This window comes from Podarcis liolepis, assembly GCF_965112155.1.
Source record: "Podarcis liolepis genome assembly, chromosome: 4".
NCBI lineage: Eukaryota > Metazoa > Chordata > Lepidosauria > Squamata > Lacertidae > Podarcis > Podarcis liolepis.
Window position 1 is genome coordinate 92,806,758 of NC_139558.1, and position 20,607 is coordinate 92,827,364.

Sequence of the window (20,607 nt, forward strand, 5' to 3'; positions counted from 1 at the left end):
TTCCTGCATTCCAGGGGGTTGGGCTAGATGACCCTCGAGGTCCCTTCCAAGTCCATGATTCTATAACTGGTGTTACTCAATGGTATTCTGTCCCTGAAAGCCACCCTGAAACGCTTGTCTTGAGTCTTGCCTTGGATGCGATTTCACGGCACCAAAACCAAGAGAAAATAACTGTAGCAGCTGTTTCTGAGCCTGCTAAATCTGAACCGAAGTTTTTGGCATCTTTTTTTCCCTCCACAAGAGGAATAATAAAATGGGCAGTGGGCAGGGAGAACAGGAGGGGGAGGAAACACAAATTCTGGAACAGGAGAAAATTGGGGGGAAATTCATGGGTGTGGAGGCTGACGCAGATGAACGGTGCCTGCAACAGTGGCTTGTGTTCATTTTGTGACCTTTCAAAGATGTAAGTCATTGTCCTGCTCGCAGAAGTCTAGCGCTTGCTCTGTTCTCCTTCGGTGCCGCACTGGTAACAATGCAACATTAGGATGCAGTGTTATTCCAGAGGTATTGTGCAAGTGAGGAGAGAGATGGACCGTGGGGCATTGTGGGAGAACATGACATCTACCAATAGCAGGGCAGCTGCTGCATGCAAAGTCAGCCAAACAGTATCCATTATTTTTTTAAAGGAAGGCATTTTTCTTGTCGGCGTCCATCTGAAGCACCCCACTTTCACCAAAAACATCTCCTTTTGCAGCCATTGGCCCACAAAGAGCCGGCACCTTTGCAGCTTGGCACTAACTCTCTGCTAACATCTAAGTACCAATAATTGGTTCCAACTGGCAGCAGGACTAGAAACTTGGGTCTTTAATCTTTAAAAATGGAACCCTCTAATATTACGTTTGCAGGGAGCAGGAACAGATAATTGCTCTCCCTGGAGCTCCTCTTCTTGAGCTGGAGTTGCAGCCTGGCAAATGGGTCATTTGGTGCCTACATTTCCCCCTGCTGGGATAGCTGGGTAGCTCAGTTGTTTAGAGCATGGTGCTGACAACGTCAAGGTTGCAGGTTCGATCCCTGCAAGGGACAGCTGCACATTCCTGCATTGAAGGGAGTAGGACTTCTAGCTCTGGGTTCCTTCAACTCTATGATTTTTGAAGGATTACAAGTTTCTAGCTGCATGAATAAGAATAGCTTTCAGAGTTATACTCAGGTTCCAGAAGACAGAGTACACATCTGCCGTCATACGAATTTGCAGGACTTTTAAAAGAGAACATGAACTATAGGCTGTTTTTAACACAATAAAAGAAATCAACTAGGGGTGAATTATAATCACAGGGCAATCACCTTTTAAACTAAATTGCATCTCACCAAATAACAGTGCCCTTAGCTGCTGCTTTTTCAAAACCAGTATTTCAGATAGTCAGTAATTTTCTGCAAATGCCAGGCTGCGGACAACAAAACCCTTTCGTAACTCCAGTTGACCTGCTCAAGATCTTTTGCTTCCCGGTGTGATTGCGTTAATTCTAAATTTCTTTTAAGTGCCATGCCTGAATTAGAACGAGAATTATAAGAATACACACACACACACACAGAGCGCTTCTGGCATTTAATATAAAAAGGAAGAAGCTATTTGCAGGTGCTTGTAATGGCGGCATGTGATTGAGCTCACAGCGTGTCTGTTCTCAAGTCTGTAACTATGATTGGGGGCACTTGAAACGCAGAGTGAAAATCGTCTTGAAATAATTCTGCCCCCATGAACTTCCCATTTGGTTTATCATTTACCTACTGTCATTGTTTACCAGCTAAAGCAGGGGTCAGCAAAGCTGACCAGGCATGGGCCAGATCACTCCCACGGAGATCCTCTGTGGGCCGGACTGGTGCAGCGCGACGCCGGAAATCACTTTGCGCATGCTCAGACGCCAAAAATCGTGCCTGAGCAGAAACGATTTTAGACATCTGGGCACGCGCAGAAGCGATTTCCAGCGCCACAGACATGCGCAGACATGTTTTCCAGTGCCTGGGCACGCGCAGAAGCAATTTCCAGAGCCGCAAAAGAGAGTCCCCACACTGCACTGTGCCACTTTAGTGCAGCGCGCAGAGACTCACCAAGTGGGCGGCTTGGTTCAGGGGCAGCTGATGGACCAGTTAAGCGACCCTCATGGGCCGCTTCTGGCCCATGGGCCTTGGGTTGCCAACCTCTGGGCTAAAGACTGTCATTGCCACTTGATGAAGGGCCTCAGCCCACCTGCATTGTAACACAACAGGGCTGCATTCATACATACAAATGCAGGGGGTTGGAATAGATGACCCTCAGGATCCCTTCCAGTTCTATAGTTCCGTGATTCTATGATGACACCCACGTATGATAGTGCCACAGAAAAGCTACTGCCACATGGCTTGGTGAAGTGGGCGCTGAGTTTATTTGTGTTTTCTCTCCACAAAACAGCTGGGTTTGTTTTCCTTTGATGCTGAACTACAGCCATTCACAGGCAGCACCGAAAGGGCAGAGCAGGCTAGTTTCTTATAACAACAATAATCCCTGTACATTTTACCTCAGATCTCAGGTTCTACAAATGGTAGAAAGTTGCTCTTTTTTTATTAAAAAAAGGAAGGAATGAGAAAAAGAAAGAGTTGGAGGTTCATCGGGGGCAGAAGGAATTATTCCCAGACACACAAATTTTACCTCAGTGAAATTCAAGTCACCAATAAGACTGAAACTTAACTGAGAAACTTTCACTCTGTCTCCAGTTAGTAATCTCCCCGCCCTTCGAGTCTTTTATGCCCTTAACAGTAGCCTGATATGAAGAAAATTAAGTGGTTGATGTTTTCTGCAACTTTTTGTTTCCATGCCAGGAAAAGCTGGTTGGGTGTATGTGTACGTAATCTCAGTCAAGCTGTTAAACTCATCACGGAAAACAGCCATTTTGCAGAATTGTCTTCACTAGGCCAACACCACAATACATCCACACTATTTACAGATGTTACATGTAGTCTTCACTCTCTGAGCCCAGAGAGGGCTCGCTGCTTCAAAGTCCTCACTGTGTCAAGTCTGTAGTTCCATTGCTTCGAAGTCCTGCAACTCTTCACAAAGTCTGCAGTCTTTTCTGCAGTTCCTGTTCTTCAAACTGATCCGCGCTGTCTCACTTGAATTATCCCACTGCCCAGCCACACCAAATGCAGTAACCTGAACCCCTTATCTACCCAGCTTCAGTGCCAGTTCTGCCTGGCAACACCGATAAGATGTCACAAGATGCCTGCAGCTGCACTGTGGGGAATGAGTCATCTCTGCCAACTCATGGAGAAGTAGCCCATTTTTTATGTTTCTTAACAAAGCTGCCCTTGCTTTATTTCAGTTTTTAAAAGGCATACCTAACTTTCCTCCACCACCCCCTGCAAAGAGAGGAAATATCAACTCCACCCTCTGCAATTCAGATAAGGTTTTCTCAATTACCCATCAGTACAATAGTCTTTCTGGCTTTGACTGTTGTTAGAGGCCGTGACTTGACTCCAAGGTCACCCAGCGAGCTTCGTGTCTGAGTGGGGATTTGAACCCTGATCTCCCAGGCCCTAGTCCGGTAGTCTAACCACTACACCACACGGGCTTCCTAGAGTACTTTTGCTATGAGACAGCTCTATAAATTAAGTAGGTAAATAAATATGGGGAATGCAAAATGTCACTTGGAGAAGGATCTGAAATATTTTCTTGGAAGTGTGGATTTCTTTTATTCTGGATTGTTTTTTGTGTTGTAAACCGCTTTGAGATTTTTTTTAAAAAAAATGTAAAATATAAAGCAGTATATAAATGAAATGTAGAAGAAGAGAGGACTCCCACAGTTAGAGCAACTCTAAGGATTGACAAGAAGCAAGTAAGGACAGACCTTTGCGTATCCCACCTGCTGCACCCAAAAATACACATCGGAGTGCAGTGGCGTAGCGTGGGGGGTGCAGGAGGGGCCCGGCCGCACTGGGCGCAACATCTGGGGGTTAGGGTTAGGGGGCGCAAATCCACGGGTTAGGGGGCGCAAATTACTTGCCTTGCCCCGGGTGCTGACAACCCACGCTACGCCACTGTCGGAGTGTCTTGATGTAACATTGGCTTCAGGGCCTTTGGTGGGGTAGGTAGACCATGGGTAGGCAAACTAAGGCCCAGGGGCTGGATCCAGCCCAATCACCACCTAAATCCGGCCTGCAGATGGTCCGGGAATCAGCATGTTTTTACATGAGTAGAATGTGTCATTTTATTTAAAGTGCATCTCTGGGTTATTTGTGGGGTATAGGAATTTGTTCATTTTTTCTCTCCCCAAAATATATTCTGCCCCCCCTACAAGGTCTGAGGGACAGTGGACCAGCCCCTGCTGAAAAAGTTTGCTGACCCCTGGGATAGACCATCCATCAACCATAGGGGGAAGCCCCGCCTCATAAGAACATGAGATGAACCTGCTGCATCAGGCCAATGGCCCATCGATCCCATATCCTGCTGTTCCAGTGGGCACCCAGGTCCCTGCAGGAAGCCCAAAAGCAAGACCTGAGGAGCACAACATCAGGTCATTGGTGATTTTCCCACCCCTTCCGTCTCTCTCTCACACACACATTGTGCTTCAAACCCACCTTCACTTTCAGTCAAAAGGTCTCCTAAGAATGTTTTTGTACATGCCTTAAACTTATGGGTAAGCATCTTTTCGTAGTTATTTAGCTGTTTGTAGCCAACCTCAGAAGAACTTGTGGATAGTCTTGCTGAGGCCTTTCTTTCTCCTTCATATGTGCTGCTAGTTGCTGGTTCGAGGTGGCCTTGGGGTATATACCGTATTTTTCGCTCTATAAGACGCACCAGACCACACAAGACGCACCTAGTTTTTGGAGGAGGAAAACAAGAAAAAAAATATTCTGAATCTCAGAAGCCAGAACAGCAAGAGGGATCGCTGCGCAGCAAAAGCAGTGATCCCTCTTGCTGTTCTGGCTTCTGGGATAGCTGTGCAGCCTGCATTCACTCCATAAGACGCACACACATTTTCTCTTACTTTTTAGGAGGGAAAAAGTGAGTCTTATAGAGCAAAAAATACGGTATATATCTCAGAAACTAGGAGAAGACCTCTGTGCCCCTTGGGGGGTTGGGTCTTAAACTGTTTCCCAAGTACTTTCTCGAAATAAAAAATGGAGCTTCTCCATCTAGGCAGCTGCTATCTCAAATGAGCCACCAACCATTCTTGCCACTGTCCTTTCATCAAATAGCGATCTGATGGAGACTGTTGGTCACGCTGCGTATGTAATCCTGCATTAAAGCACTTAGAAGGTGTTGGTGTTTGTTTTATTACTGAAAACCTCAGACAAAGATGAATGTGTTGGTTCTTATAAGCTGTGAAGAAGCACAAGGCAGTGGCTGACAGGATAATGATTTTGTAACTCAACATCTAAGCACATGTAAGTATGCTGCGCGTCTGCGCAAGTCTATTAAAACTGATTACAAAAATGCAATGGTCTCCAGTTTAAATACGACTTGCACCAGGAATCTGCCACTGTCTGTAAACTTTGTCAGCTGAAAACATAATAAAATGGTTCCTGTGTAAATTTAGAAGCTTGGCTAATAATATTTGGCACCAAAGCAAGCAGGATACTACCAGAGAGCACTTCCATGTCTTTTTTAATTCAACATAATTCTCCATAAAAACATACAGAAGCTGGGAGGAACGAGAATCTAGAGCCAGAAAGTGGCAGAAATAGGGAGAATGCATTGCACAGAGCTGTGGGAATCAAATCAAGCACATCAGCACGATCAGATTTCTTTCTTTTTTTAAAAGAAAAAAAGAATGATAAAAAAAATTGCGAGAGGAAAGAGGGCAAGGGAAGAAACAAAGCAGCGAACTTGCTTCAAACTACCAACCGGGATCCAGGAATGTATTTGCTGTCCACCAAAACATTTGCTTCCCCGCAGTTGCTCATGCGCCTCTTACACTGGTAGCAGCGACGATACCTCGCGCACTGGTCAAGCAGCAGGAGTTTGTCGCCAGCGCTGTAATGGGAAGGGAACAGAGATTAGCAAAGGCAACGGGCTCCCCGAATGAGAAATACCAGCCAGCTCCTTGTCCTCAAACCCTGCTGCACCTCATCAGAAATGTTTCCTGTTTATAGAAGGGGTTTTTCAAGGGGGGCGCCTACAGAGACCTCCCACCCTGAAATGAAGCCTGAAAGTCAAATGCGGAGGCTGCGCTGTGTGCTTGGTTTGTGGTGTGTGAAGCCTGCAACAGCTGCTCTGGTTTGCAAATGTTCCCGCAAAGGTTAGGTAAGGTAAAGGTACCCCTGGCCATTAGGTCCAGTCGCGGACGACTCTCACTCATCTCACTCTCTAGGCCATGGGAGCCAGCGTTTGTCCACAGACAGCTTCCGGGTCATGTGGCCAGCATGACTAAGCTGCTTCTGGTGAACCAGAGCAGCACACAGAAACATGGTTTACCTTCCCGCCGGGGTGGTACCTATTTATCTACTTGTACTTTGACATGCTTTCGAACTGCTAGGTGGGCAGGAGCAGGGACCAAGCAACGGGAGCTCACCCCGTCACGGGGATTCAAACCATCGACCTTCTGATTGGCAAGCCCTAGGTTCTGTGGTTTAGACCACAGCACCACCTGCATCCCTCTGCCACAAAGGTTGGTGATCCCTTATTCTGAGCAAGGACAGAGAATCTGTAGCTCTCAAGATGCTGTTGGACTACATCCGCCCTCTTCCTGCATTGCAGGGGCTTGGACCAGATGATGCCTTCCAACTCTATGATTCTGCAATCCCTGTGGATTGTCTGGGGCTACTGGGAATTACAGCCCAACCACATCTGCAGGGCCACAGGTTCCCCATTCCTAGTTTACAGAACGGAGACTCATCTAACACTTGATCACTTGCTCTAAGTATGCATTCCAGGTTCAGTCATCAGCATCTGCACCTCAACAATTGTCCTCCCATCATATACCTTGAGAACTGCTGGCATTCAGCATAGACCAGTGATGGCCAAACTTGGCCCTCCAGCTGTTTTGGGACTACAATTCCCATCATCCCTGACAACTGGTTCTGATAGGTAGGGATGATGGGAATTGTAGTCCCAAAACAGCTGGAGGGCCACGTTTGGCCATCACTGGCATAGACCATCGTAGGCTAAACAAGCCAACGCCTGTCTCAGTATAAGGCAGCTCAGAATAGCAATGATGCTGTCCTACGATTTTTCACCAGGGTGGCTGAACTGTAGACTCCAAATCCCATCAACATGGTCAGGAATGATGGGAGCCGCAGTCCAACAACATCTGGAGTGCTACAGGCTAGCCACATATTTTACGTATTGTAAACCACCACTCTGAAGGATCTTCTGAACCGCATTGCAACATAAATAACAACATTTTTAATGTATGTGTTTATCTTCATCAGGATGCTCACAAGCAAGGCATCAACTTTTCCCCAACTTCTGGGAATGTCAGGGATACACTACCCGTGACTTCAAATTGGTTAGTGCTGTGCCAATTGTTTGCTTGTTCCAATCTTAAGCAAACAAAAAAACACCCTTTCAAAGATCTTTCCATTTTGCAAAATTAATGGTTGCTATTATTTATTTGACGCGTGACGACACACTTAGTGTGTCAGGACATTGCCACAATTGTAATCATCATCATCATGTGTTGCCCCAGCCACTCTGAGTGGCCACAGAAGAGCTGGGGTGGACCTTCTGGAAGTAAAAATGGGGTGTTATGCCACCAGCTTGGAATTATATTCTGCTGACAATGCAGTCATAACATTGACAGGTGGTGAATAAAAATCACATGAGTCAAGACAAGCTTCCGGAAAGCAACAGGCAATTATAATATATTTTAAACCTTTTAATGTATTTTTAACTGTTGGAAGCTGCCCAGAGTGGCTGGGGAAACCCAGGTAGATGGGCGGGGTAGAAATTTATTATTATTATTATTATTATTATTATTATTATTATTATTATTATTATTATTATTATCAGCTGCAAGTGATGTCACGAGACTTTACAGGAAGGTTGCACGCCCCCATTTCAAACACAGAGCTGCCATTTTCTAGAACATCATCTCCCCTCCGAAATAAAGTCGTTGGGACTCGATGCGTATATTTGCAACTGGGAAAGATGAATGTGAAGGGGAGTAATTTTGCTTGGGCCCTAATCATGTCTAATCACAGCTGACATCCTTCCACATCCGCTTACAACAGACCAAGACACATGAACAGATTTTCAGTTACAGCAGTGATACCTGCACATTCTTCCACCAAGACTTCCACTGTCCTGTCCCCACGGAAAGCAATTTTGATGGGTAGGGACAGGGAGAGATGCTGTGCCATCACCCAGGATTCCCAGTCCTGTGTGATGCAATGGGACTGTCTCTTCTTGGATGAAACTGAGCCTGGTCATTTTGGGAGGGTGACCAATGCCAGGAAGAGAGAGTCTAGCACTGGGGAGATGGTGGGACTCAGCTACTCCCCATTCTGCAGAGTGTGCCATGACGCCACTGCCATTCGAATGGCAGCTTAGCGGCAGCACTCTGGCCCAGCCAAGAGAGAGGCAAGGAAGGGGCTGGCGAGTTTGGTCGTCAGCTGAACTTTACCGTCTAAAGATCTGCTCTTCGTAATCCCGCTGCCTCTTCATCCCAGCACTCTTCTTCCAGTCCTCCTGCACGGCTAAGTTCATCTGGAATATCTTCTCTAGCCTCTCTCCTTTTTCAGCCATCAACCTAGAAAAGGCAGCGTTGGGGGTGGGGGGGAGAGTCAGATCCTGGCTCCTTTCAGATCATGGCTCTGTTCCCCCCACTAGAATAAATAGTGCAAAACCAGAAAACTAACAACGCACATTTGCAATGGGTTGCAATAAGAGCACACATAGGCTTCCCCTCCAAAAAAACCATTAGGGGTGTACGTAGGGCCAGATTTAGGTTTGATGAGGCCCTAAGCTACTGAAGGTAATTGTTATATGTCCAGCTGTCCTTTGTCAACAACCAATTGTCACTATTTTTTGTGTTGAATATATGCTATATGGTAATTTATGGACCTAATAGGTATCGAAAGCCATTTGCACATGTTGCCATGCAACCTGTCCATGCAGAATGTAGGCACCCTATATATATAGGTAAAGGTAAAGGGACCCCTGACAATTAAGTCCCGTCGCGAACGACTCTGAGGTTGCGGCGCTCATCTCGCTTTACAGGGCTGAGGGAGCCAGCGTTTGTCCACTTCCGCAGACAGTTTTTCCGGGTCATATGGCCAGCATGACTAAGCCGCTTCTGGCGAACCAGAGCAGCGCATGGAAATGCTGTCTACCTTCCCACCGGAGCGGTACCTATTTATCTACTTGCACTGTGTGCTTTTCAACTGCTAGGTTGGCAGGAGCTGGGACCGAACAACAGGAGCTCACCCCGTTGCGGGGCTTCGAACCGCCGACCATGCGATCGGCAAGCCCAAGCAGCACAGTGGTTTAACCCACAGAGCCACCTGTGTCCCACACCCTACATATAAAAATGAGCAAACCAGTGATATTTTAGGGAGCAGGCTAGCAGGCGGGGCCCATTACTTACATCATAGGAGCCTACACAACACCAAACACTGTTGCTGTATGTAGGTTTTATTCTATTTGCATTTTATCTTATATTTTGGAAATGTACATCCAGTTTTGTTTTGTTTTTTTAAAAAAATTGGGGCTCCCAATAGAGTGGGGGCCTAAGCTATAGCTTGTTTAGCTTATATGTAAATCTGGCACCATGTAGGAAACTTGCCTTACACCAAGTCAGCTTATTGGTCCATCTAGTTCAATATTATCTAGACCTAGACCATCGTTCTTCAGCTATGGGTCCCTAGATATTGCTGGACTGCAACTTCCATCATCCTCAGGAAGATTAAGCTGAGGAGCAAGACTGGAAGGAGCAAGACTGGGCGGCATTGTAAAGGAATGTAGATTTGGCAGTGATCTCGAGACCTGATCCAGTCAAATAAGGCAAGTACAATTAGGAATCTGAGTTTGCAGGATTCCTCCCCCATCCCCAAGCAAAGTACATGATACCTAAGGCTAGCCAAGCTATTGCGGCACCCAGTGCAGAAAATTCCACAAGAACATTACTTGGGGAGCAAAAATGATGATGATAATATATATATATATATTTTAAGCAACTTGTTGACCTTTCTGGAAACCCAGAAGTCTGCTGCCTGAAAGAGTCACCCTCCCACTGCCTAATTACAAGAATTTTGCAGCTTAAAAATACTGTATTTTTCGCTCTATAAGATGCACCAGACCACAAGACGCACCTAGTTTTTGGAGGAGGAAAACAAGAAGAAAAAATTCTGAATCTCAGAAGCCAGAACAGCAAGAGGGATCGCTGTGCAGTGAAAGCAGCAATCCCTCTTGCTGTTCAGGCTTTTGGGATAGCTGTGCAGCCTGCATTCACTCCATAAGACGCACACACATTTCCCCTTGCTTTTTAGGAGGGGAAAAGTGAGTCTTATAGAGCAAAAAATATGGTATTGCCTGAGTTTGCATTATTTTTTCCCAACCCCTTTTCCTTTTGTGTTGTGTGTTGTGTTGTAAGCCCGAGGGCAGAAACTTTCTTATTACTGATTCCTGGGAGCCTTTTGGGGAAGGATAAAAATGCTCTGGATAATGATTACAACAGTAAGACTGTCCTGGTTCTGCATACAGTGGTGCCCCGCAAGACGAATGCCTCGCAAGACGGAAAACCCGCTAGACGAAAGCTGCTTCGCAAGACGATTTTCCCTATGGGCTTGCTTTGCAAGACAAAAATGTCTTGCGAGTTTTTTCCCGCTCCCCCCCTTTTTCTAAGCCGCTAATAGCCTTTTAGCCGCTAATCCGCTAAGCCTTTAATAGCCGCTAAACCGCTAATAGCGCTAATCCGCTAAGCCGCTAATAGGGTTGCTTCGCAAGACGAAAAAACCGCTAGACGAAGAGACTCGCGGAACGGATTAATTTCGTCTTGCGAGGCACCACTGTATCTACTGGAAAAACTGTAGCACAACCATTTTCTGTTCTTACTGTTCCTTCGCTCTCTGAAGCATCGCTGCTGCTCTCCGCTGATCGATCAGCTCTCTGAGGATGTCTGCCCGCTTGCGTTCTGCAGCCGCCTGCAGCTGGCATTTGGAATATTCCTGGCAGCGCTTCCTTCCTTCGCCCATTCTTTCGTTATTCATGTCGTTCTTCCCAAAGATGACCCCGGCCGAATCAGGCTCGTACTGCGGCAATGGAGCTGGCCTCATCTTTATCTGGGTCCAAATTCAGGAGGGCAAAAAATGAGCCTTACTCTTTCCTCTTACACCTGCTTCTTTCGTAAGGAAGCGGAAACAGGAGCCACATACACCGTGATCTATACCACGTGTGAAGACAGAACGTGTGGATAAGACAAACCAAGCCTTATGAGGAACGGTTGAGTGTGGGATGTTTGGTGTTATGTACTGAGTTGAATAGGATCCAAATTGCAGCAGTCTGATTAGTCCTAGAACAATAGGATTCAGAATGCAGCAGTCTGATTGGTCCCAGAACAATGGGATCCAGAATGCAGCAGTCTGATTGGTCCGCAGGAGCCACCCAATCCAACTCCAGGTGGAAGTGAATCCGCAGCCTGATTGGCCTACAGGTGAATCCCGGAACTAGCCAATCACGTGGGGCCCATTGTGTAAATAATGTATATAAAGTCCCAACCCTACAGAGCAGATTTACAAGACGGCTTTAAAAGAAGATTAGACAAATTTGTGGAGGATAAGGCTATCAATAGCTAGTAGCCATGATGGCTATAGTTCAATCTCTCCTATCAGAGTCTGTATACTTCTGGTTTCCAGTTTCTGGGAATCGCAGGTGGAAATCATAGAATCATAGAGGTGGAAGGGACCTTGAGGGTCATCTAGTCCAACCCCCTGCAATGCAGGAATCTTTTTTGCCCAACATGGGGCTCGAACCCACAACCTTGAGATTAGAGAAGCCAAGCTTCTTTTTCATAATGCTTTTTTGAAAGGAGACAATCAGTCAGCTCCTCTATGTAGCTCTACAGCCTAAAATTCACCCTGATATAATAATAATAATAATAATAATAATAATAATAATAATAATAATAATAATAATAATAATAATAGGTCTTCGGTTCATTCAATGAGTCTGCAGCACCATATCCACTTATCTTGGAGGAAGCCCCACTGAACTTAACAAGATTCCCTTCTGAATAAACACACCTGGGGGTTGCACTGTTAACTGGCATCCCTCATTTTTACCTGCGTGTCCAGCGCTCTCTTATAACACTTGGTTTCTTCCATTTTGTCCTTCAGGTATTTTGTTCTTTGGGCAGCTAACCTAGAAAGAGAAAGGGGGAAATGTGTAGCATTCGGCCAACCAAATTTCAGTAGGATTTACTTTTTTAAAAAAAAGCTTAAAATAACTTTTAGTTGAGATTCAACAATAACAAAAAAATCCACAATAACTAAATACATCAGTTCGTTACAATTGAACATCTTTAACATTAGTTGACAAATTATAAAACATCGCTTTAAGTTACCGTATTTTTCGCCCTATAGGACGCACTTTTTCCCCTCCAAAAATGAAGGGTAAATCTGGGTGCGTCCTATGGGGCGAATGCAGGCTTTCGCTGAAGCTTGGAGAGCAAGAGGGGTCTGTGCGCACCGACCCCTCTTGCTCTCCAGGCTTCAGGAAGACATCCGCAGCCTAGGCAGCCCTGTGGGAGGTTCCGCAGGGCTGTCTAGGCTGCGGATAGCAGCCTGCTTCCCGGAGCGCCGGGCGCGCTGAGAGCAGAGCGCCCGGCGCTTTGGGAACGCATCCGCAGCCTAGGCAACCCTGCGGGAGGTCCCACAGGGCTGTCTAGGCTGCGGATAGCAGCCTGCCGCCCGGCGCGAGAGGCGCCCTGAAGCAGAGCGCCCCTCCCGCCGGGCAGACATCTGCAGCGTGGGGAGCCCTGCAGGAGTTCTCCGCAGGGCTCCCCACACTGCGGATAGTAGCCTGCCGCCTGGCACGACGGGCGCCCTGAAGCAGAGCGCCCCTCGCGCCGGGCAGACATCCGTAGCGTGGGGAGCCCTGCAGGAGTTCCCCGCAGGGTTCCCCACGGTGTGGATAGCAGCCTGCCACCCAGTGCGCGAGGCGCAGAGCGCCCCGCGCGCCGGGCAGACATCGGCCAGCCCCACAAGCTTGGAAGACAGCAGGGAGGCGCAGCGCCGCCATCCCGCTGTTCCTCAACCTGTTTCGGTTCCCCGACCTGGTTTTGGGAGGGAAATAAAGGGGGGAAATTTTCCTTTATTTCCCCCCAAAAAAACTAGGTGCGTCCTATGGGACAAAAAATACAGTAGTCAAATTTCCATATTTAACTAATATCTCTTTATCTCTTTCTTAGCAAATCAAAAAGAAAAAGACCAAAAGAAGAAGGTGAGAAAAGAAGAGAGGAAAAGAAAAAGAAAGATAGAATTAAAAGAAGAAAATAAACACATTTGACTTCCGATTAGACTCATTGTATTGTTATTTCTATTACTTTTTTCACACACAGTTCCACATTACTGTACAGGACTTACTCCTTCCCAGTGGTTGACAATGTAGGAATTATTTCAGGCAACTTTACAACAGGGTTTACAATTTTCAATTTATTTATTTATAAAAAATCTTATACTTGTTCAGGTCCAGAGCCCTAAGGCTCTCTGTTTACCTGAAGTGTACAGAGGTGCTGTTCTGACAAATAGGCAGTTGAATATTATCCCACTCCTGACACCTGAGACATCGTCAGTCTTCTCTTCTTCGTTCATTAAAATCTTTAGCTTAAATATATGCCCATTAGCTTTAAAAACATGAAAAAGTCCCCTAATTATGCTTGTCTGGCAAAGTACAAACTATACCCAACAGGAATTTGGAAAGGAGGGAAAGGAAATAAATTGTGGTCTTGCCCTGGAAAGTCAATCAGAGTTCTGACTGACTTGATTATACATTTCTATTTTAGCCAGCACATTATGTTTAAACAATTTTGTTTCTATTCCTATTTAGGTAGTCAATTCTTTTGGCCCATTTTTGGTAAAATGTGAAAATACCCGATATCTCCCTGCAGCTCTTAAAGCAGCCCATAAAGCAGATATGAAAATATCTGATGTCACCTGCAGTTCACCAACCTAGTGCCTTCCAGAGGTTTTGGACTACAACTCCCAGCAGCCTGTTACTGCTCAGGTCAATGCTCAGGTATGATGGGTATTGTAGTCCACTAACATATAGAGGGCACCAGGTTGGGGCAGGCTGCTTCACACCTTGCAGTGGAAAACACCTTGAGAAAGGAACATCTACAGCAGTGTTTTCTTGGGTCTCCGGCTGTTTTTGGACTACAACCTCCATCATCACCAGCTAGCAGGACCAGCGGTCAGGGATGATGGGAACTGCAGTCCAAAAACAGCTGGGTGGAATCTACACACATATAAAAAAACGCTGTGAAAATGCTTTTTAAAAAAATTGAAAAACACATTGAATTTCGCATAGCTCACTGTTGCCATCTAGTGTCACATTTGTATATTGCCCTTTACAATGCATTTGAAACGTTTCATTTGCAGCTGTGTAGCTTCCCGACAAAGGTCCGTATAGTTAAAGCTATGGTTTTCCCAGTAGTGATGTATGGAAGTGAGAGCTGGACCATAAAGAAGTCTGATCGCCGAAGAATTGGTGCTTTTGAATTATGGAGCTGGAGGAGACTCTTGAGAGTCCCATGGACTGCAAGAAGATCAAACCTATCCATTCTTAAGGAAATCAGCCCTGAGTGCTCACTGGAAGGACAGATCCTGAAGCTGAGGCTCCAATACTTTGGCCACCTCATGAGAAGAGAAGACTTCCTGGAAAAGACCCTGATGTTGGGAAAGATTGAGGGCACAAGGAGAAGGGGGCGACAGAGGATAAGATGGTTGGAGAGTGTTCTCGAAGCTACCAGCATGAGTTTGACCAAACTGCGGGAGGCAGTGGAAGACTGGAGTGCCTGGCATGTTCTGGTCCATGGGGTCACGAAGAGTCAGACACGACTAAACGACTAAACAACAACAACAACAACAACAGCTGAGTCCCTGGAGACCCACGTTTGGGAGACCCTGGCCTACAGGGACAACTCGTCCCAGAAGACTTACTCTTCTGCCAGCTGCACTTGCTCCAGACGGTCAATGAGGTCCTGATCCTGCCTCAGCTTCAACTCTCTGGCCATCTTGTCGTCCACTTGCTTCCCCAGCTGTTGTGCGTACACCTCTTGCTTTTGCTGAATGGTGGCACTGGTTGGCCTCTTCTCAAAGATGTATGATTTCTGTTCAGGAGAGAGGCAACCATCGGTTGAGAAGACCTCATCCAATCTTGTGCATTGAAGGAATTCCCAACCATCACAGAAACACGGGAAGCTGCCTTAGACTGAGCCAGGCCATCAGGTCCTTGTAGCTCAGCATTGCCAACACGGACTGGCAGCTGCTCTCTAGTCCCACTGGAGATGCTGGGGACTGAACCCAGACCCTTCTGCATACAAAGCATACGCTCTTGCCTCTAGCCATGGCCTGAAATGTCTCTTCCCCATGACAAAATTGCACCTGTTGAAAACCCCCAAAGAGATGAGAACAAGTGCAGTATAGCAGTTAGAGGTTAAACCAGGACCTGGGAGACTAGGGTTCAAATCCCCCGTGCGCCATGATGCGCCACTGGGTGGCTTTGGAACAGTCCCCATCTTCTGGCCTTGCCTACCTCACAGAGTTGTTGTGAAGAAAGCATGGACCAAGTGTGCCACTTAGAGCTCCTTGGAGGAAAGCTGGGCTATTGATGTAATAAATAAATCAATGACATTAGTGGTAATCCCAGAGTACAGTCCTGGTGTGGGGGAGGGAGAATCTGCTGTTGCTAAGGTTGAGGGATTGGTCATATTCTGAACACTACAGTGATACCTTGGTTCGCAAATGCCTTGGTTCTCAAACGCCAAAAACCTGGAAGTAGGCGTTCCGGTTTTCAAACGTTTTTTGGAAGCCGAACATCCAATGCAGCTGTTGGCTATTGTTTCTGGGGCACCCGCACCAATCAGAAGCTGTGTCTTGGTTTTTGAACATTTCAGAAGTCAAATGGACTTCCAGAATGGATTAAGTTTGGTGCTTTTGTTTTTGCTATTTGTTGCGTTTTTGTTTTTAAGGCTTTTTTTGGTTAATTTGTTTTTGTGACTGTGTGGAACCCAGTTCAGCCACTGACTGATTGATTGATTGATTGCATTATTGTTTGTGTGGTTGTGAAAATGGATAAAAGCCCCCCATCCAAACAATGACTATCATCAGTGCAGGTAAGATTTTTTTTTTTATCATCTACAATACTGTCTTATTTATTTTATAGTACAGTACATTGATTATTGCTTTCATTTTATGGATCAATGGACTCGTTAGTAAAATTCATGTTAAATTGCTGTTTTAGGGGTCAGGGAGCCAGTGTGGTGTAGTGGTTAGGAGTGGTGGACTTGTAATCTGGGGAACCGGGTTCACGTCTCCGCTCCTCCGCATGCAGCTGCTGGGTGACCTTGGGCCAGTCACACTTCTCTGAAGTCTCTCAGCCCCACTCACCTCACAGAGTGTTTGTTGTGGGGGAGGAAGGGAAAGGAGAATGTTAGCTGCTTTGAGACTCCTTCGGGTAGTGATAAAGCGGGATATCAAATCCAAACTCTTCTTGTTGTTGTTTTCAATAGTCTAGAATGGATTAATCTGTTTTGCATGACTTTCTATGGGAAAGCGCACCTTGGCTTTGGAACGCTTTGATTTTGGAACAGACTTCCGGAAAGGGATTAAGTTTGTGAACCAAGGTACCACTGTATTACGAATGTATCCATGGATTGTTTTCATTTATATTATTGCACCCTGCCCTGGTATTGCCCCGGAATTCGGAGAAAATAAGTACTGAGCTATTTCAGAGCACCTCCCACTTTGACCAGAGATGCCAGGGCAGTTAGACTATCATAGAGGGCATGAACTCACGTAGCTGTCCAAAGCTTTATCGTTCTTGTGGTTCCTGGTGGCTTCGGCAACCCCGAGATTAAAAGCCGCAATTCTCTGGTTCTCTTCTCGATTTGTCATCGCTCGCATCTGTGGTGGAGGAGATTTGCCGGAGGTGCATTCAAAGTGGAAAGGGGGGGCAGAATAAAAGGGGCTGAGAAACCGACAGCTTACAATAATGCTTTGCCTTAAACGTGCAACGCAATCTCTCCCTCTCAGCATCTCAGTATTTTGGTTTCTATGGAAGCCGCCCAGAGTGGCTGGGGAAACCCAGCCAGATGGGCGGGGTACAAATAGTAAATTATTATTATTATTATTATCATTATAGATGCATTTGAGGTGAACGGTGGCAGAGCAGGGGGATTATTTATTTATTCATTGTTATTTTTATTTGTTAAGTTTGTTAGCTGCTTTTTCATCCCCAAGGCAACCCAAAACAACTTACAAAAAAAATGGCCAAAAGGTGTGAGAAAGCCCCAACAAACAAGGTTTCGTTCTCTAGAAAGGCAGCGCACCCAACACTTTATCTTACTCTCTCAGTCTAATTCTTCCCCTAGAACCCGGTCTTTGGGTGGGTGTTTGATTTTCGTTGTTGTGTATACTGTGTATATACGGACAATGACAATAAATTTATCTATCTATCTATCTATCTATCTATCTAGATATCTATCTAGATATCTATCTAGATATATTAGCTTTGCACCTGCATGTAGACTTTAACCCAGGAGATGTTCTCGAACAGGCAACCTCTACACATAAAATGCTGCCTTATTCAGAGACCAGGAACAAACAAATATGCCAGTTTCTCATTTTCCCAATGTTAAATTCATTTCTCCACATTTCCACAACAACTGGCAACTTTTAATTTCCATGAAAATTCATCAGCTTCTTAGGGGGGGGGGGTCTTCTCCTAAAGCAAACAGGTGTGCTTGCAGTTTTGACAAATATGCACATTTCTGCAAGCCATTCCCCCTAATACAATGCATTTTCGTATGCTACTGCCACTAGTTTTTGCATTTTCGTGCCCAATTTCCGCTTAATACAGGCATTTCTGCATGTGTGAATCCATCCTCAGTAGAACAAGCCTCCCCTTTCTTGTTCAAAAGATCTGCCCCTTTTTTTTCTAATTAGAAGAAGAAGAAAAGGGTGTTGTTTTTATTCTTGTGCCGCCTTACCAGCTGCCTCTGAAAGGCTTCGTGATCCTTTAGGGCCTGATACTGTGCCAATATCCTGTCTTCTTCCTTCTCTTTCTTCCTCTTCTCTTCACCCAAGTACAAAGGGATGCTCCTCTGAGCACGCTGCATGCACAAGTAGCACATTTCCTGGGAATGCATATAGTACAAGCCACAGAGGCATTATTGATTTGAAGGCTTGATTTTGCCGCTTTTAGCTTGCCGACTCCAGTGTTCAGACGAAGTACTTAACCATAATTTGGCATGATGAGAATAAGCCGCAGCAAGCCTTGGGCTCTCACTCTCTCCTTAGCCTCTTCCTCCTCCTCCTCCAGTGTGGCTGTGGAAGAGGCGTTCAGAAGCTTTTGCTTCCGGTTTCCATTAACCACAGTTTAGTGTGTTGATCAAACCAGCAAACTGTGGTCAGCATTAACTATGAGTCCTTTTAAACAATGAAAACAGGAAGATCGTTTACCTATTCTCTGAAGGGGCTAAATATCCTTAAACCTGTGGTTTTCAACCAGTGTGCCATGGCACCCTGGGGTGCCTTGAATGAGGGTCAGGGTTGCCATGGGCAACCCTGGCCTCTGTTCCTCTTTCCTTCCCTCCCTTCCTCTGATGCCCTCTTGTGTCTCTGCCACCCAAAGGCTTGCACAACTGTTTGTTGCAGCAGCAGCACCCCTGGCTACAAGCTCTCCAGGCAAATGGTGCCTCTGGGGCTGGCCAGGGGGTGCTTCCCAGGCCCCTGTGGGGCAGTGTGAAAAGGCACCTCTCTTTGGGGCAGGTGGGGGGCAGTTCAGAGACCAGAGGTGTCAGCTGTGGCTGCCCAGAGGACTCCCAAGGGGAGAAGAGAGGAGGCTGAGGGAACACTCCACAAGGGAGGGTGTCTGAAAGGGGGTGAGGGGCTGCCAGCTCTGCAGGCAAGGGGTGACACAACTGGGCTCCTGAGCCCCACAGGGTTGCCGCAGAAAGAATGTCATTGGTCAAGGGAGCTGTGGACCCAAAGAGGTTGAAAACCTCTGCTTTAAAAACCTAAGGCTGTTCTGTTTGCCTCAGCATACCAAAGAATCAACACAAGTTAGTCACCAATACATTGTAATAGCACATCAGCTCCAAACTTCCCTCTGACTTGACTTCCTCAGAAATGTAGGCAGAAAAAGAGTTTCAAAAATGAAAATTTATACCGTATTTTTCGCTCCATTGGATGCACCGGAACATAGGAGGGGGAGAACAGGGAATTTTTTTTTTCTTGTTCTCCCCCTCTAAAACAAGGTGCGTTCAAGGTACATTCACCAGAGCTTATGGGGCTGGCGGTGGGGGGAAGCGCTGCTTTCCCCCACCGCCAGCCTCAAAGATCCCTGAAGCCTTTGGAGCGCAGCGCCCTGCTGCCCTAGAGAGGTTTGCGCGCAGCCGTCCCCAAGCTAGAGCAGCGAGATGGAGCCCTCCGTCTTGCTGTTCTGGCTTGGGAACAGCCTTGCTAGCTTCTGCAGGACAGCGGGGTGAAGGCACCGTCCCCAAGCTAAAGCAGCGAGACAGAGCGCTCCGCAGTGCTCCGTCTTCCTGTTCTGGCTTTGGGCTTAGCGGCGCAGCCTGCATTCGCTCTATAGGACGCACACACATTTCCCCTTAATTTTTGGAGGGGGAAATGTGCGTCCTATAGAACGAAAAATACGGTAAATGCTAGTGGCTTTCAGTAGATAAAACTTGACTTGGCACGACTGCACCTTGTCCATTATAGAGAGTAGGGTGTCTCTGGTGGCAGATTTGAGGGTAACATTAGAGGGCTGCAAATACTCAATTATTATATTTCCATCACAGTAAACCACTCAAATAATGAAACTAAAAGGGTCGTGGAGGAGTGTTGTTGGGCTATTTCTAGCACTGGAACAGCTATAGGGAAAACTTTACAGCATGAGAGCTGCATTTTCTTTCTGGGCAGACTTCAAGGGGCCACAAGAGGCCTTCAAAGACAACCCCATGTTTAACACATTGCAGTGGTCCAGTCCAGTCGTTTTTGAGGTAAAAAGTGCATGCCACAAGAAATACATTAGTGTTTGAGTTGCCAAAGGATGCACACAATCGTATTCAAAACGTGCACCCTGTGGCAGTAGTTTTGGAAATACAGGGCTAGAACACTTCTCAGCCACAACTTTGCTAAATCCATACTTCCCCAGTAGGTACAAAAGCGCCGAGGTGGGTTCTTTTGCCTTGCACATGCTCTGTACACAAGCGTGCACACCACCGCTCATGCCCCCACCAAAGCACCACCAGAGATGTTAGGAACTAGGACAAAACAGGATTGCATCCCTGCCCTCCCAAATCTATCTAGGAAAAACAAGCACAAATTTTGCTCCAGCTCAGAAATTCTTGGTGGTGTTTACACCGGCAAAAGCTATTGTTTGTTCAGCATTTAAACACAGATCTGCTCCTTGCTTGTGTAAAAAGGCTCTTTTCAAGTAGGTGCAATGACTAGCGCATTGCCATAAAGGCAAAA

General features: G+C 46.3%; 1 protein-coding gene across 1 annotated transcript in view; it reads right to left on the reverse strand.

The window, feature by feature from the left end:
* Positions 1-5,558: 5,558 nt before the first annotated feature.
* The window catches only part of CCDC81 (coiled-coil domain containing 81), a 29,727-nt gene continuing 14,678 nt past the window's right edge, over positions 5,559-20,607 (reverse strand). Inside the window, exons 9-15 of the mRNA XM_083499629.1 lie at positions 18,117-18,263; positions 16,924-17,031; positions 15,067-15,236; positions 12,190-12,268; positions 10,964-11,190; positions 8,535-8,660; positions 5,559-5,944 (exon numbers count right to left, since the gene is read on the reverse strand). Of these exons, the coding sequence (XP_083355755.1) occupies positions 5,803-5,944; positions 8,535-8,660; positions 10,964-11,190; positions 12,190-12,268; positions 15,067-15,236; positions 16,924-17,031; positions 18,117-18,263 (999 nt within the window). The 3' untranslated portion in view covers positions 5,559-5,802. The remainder of the gene's footprint in view (positions 5,945-8,534; positions 8,661-10,963; positions 11,191-12,189; positions 12,269-15,066; positions 15,237-16,923; positions 17,032-18,116; positions 18,264-20,607) is intronic.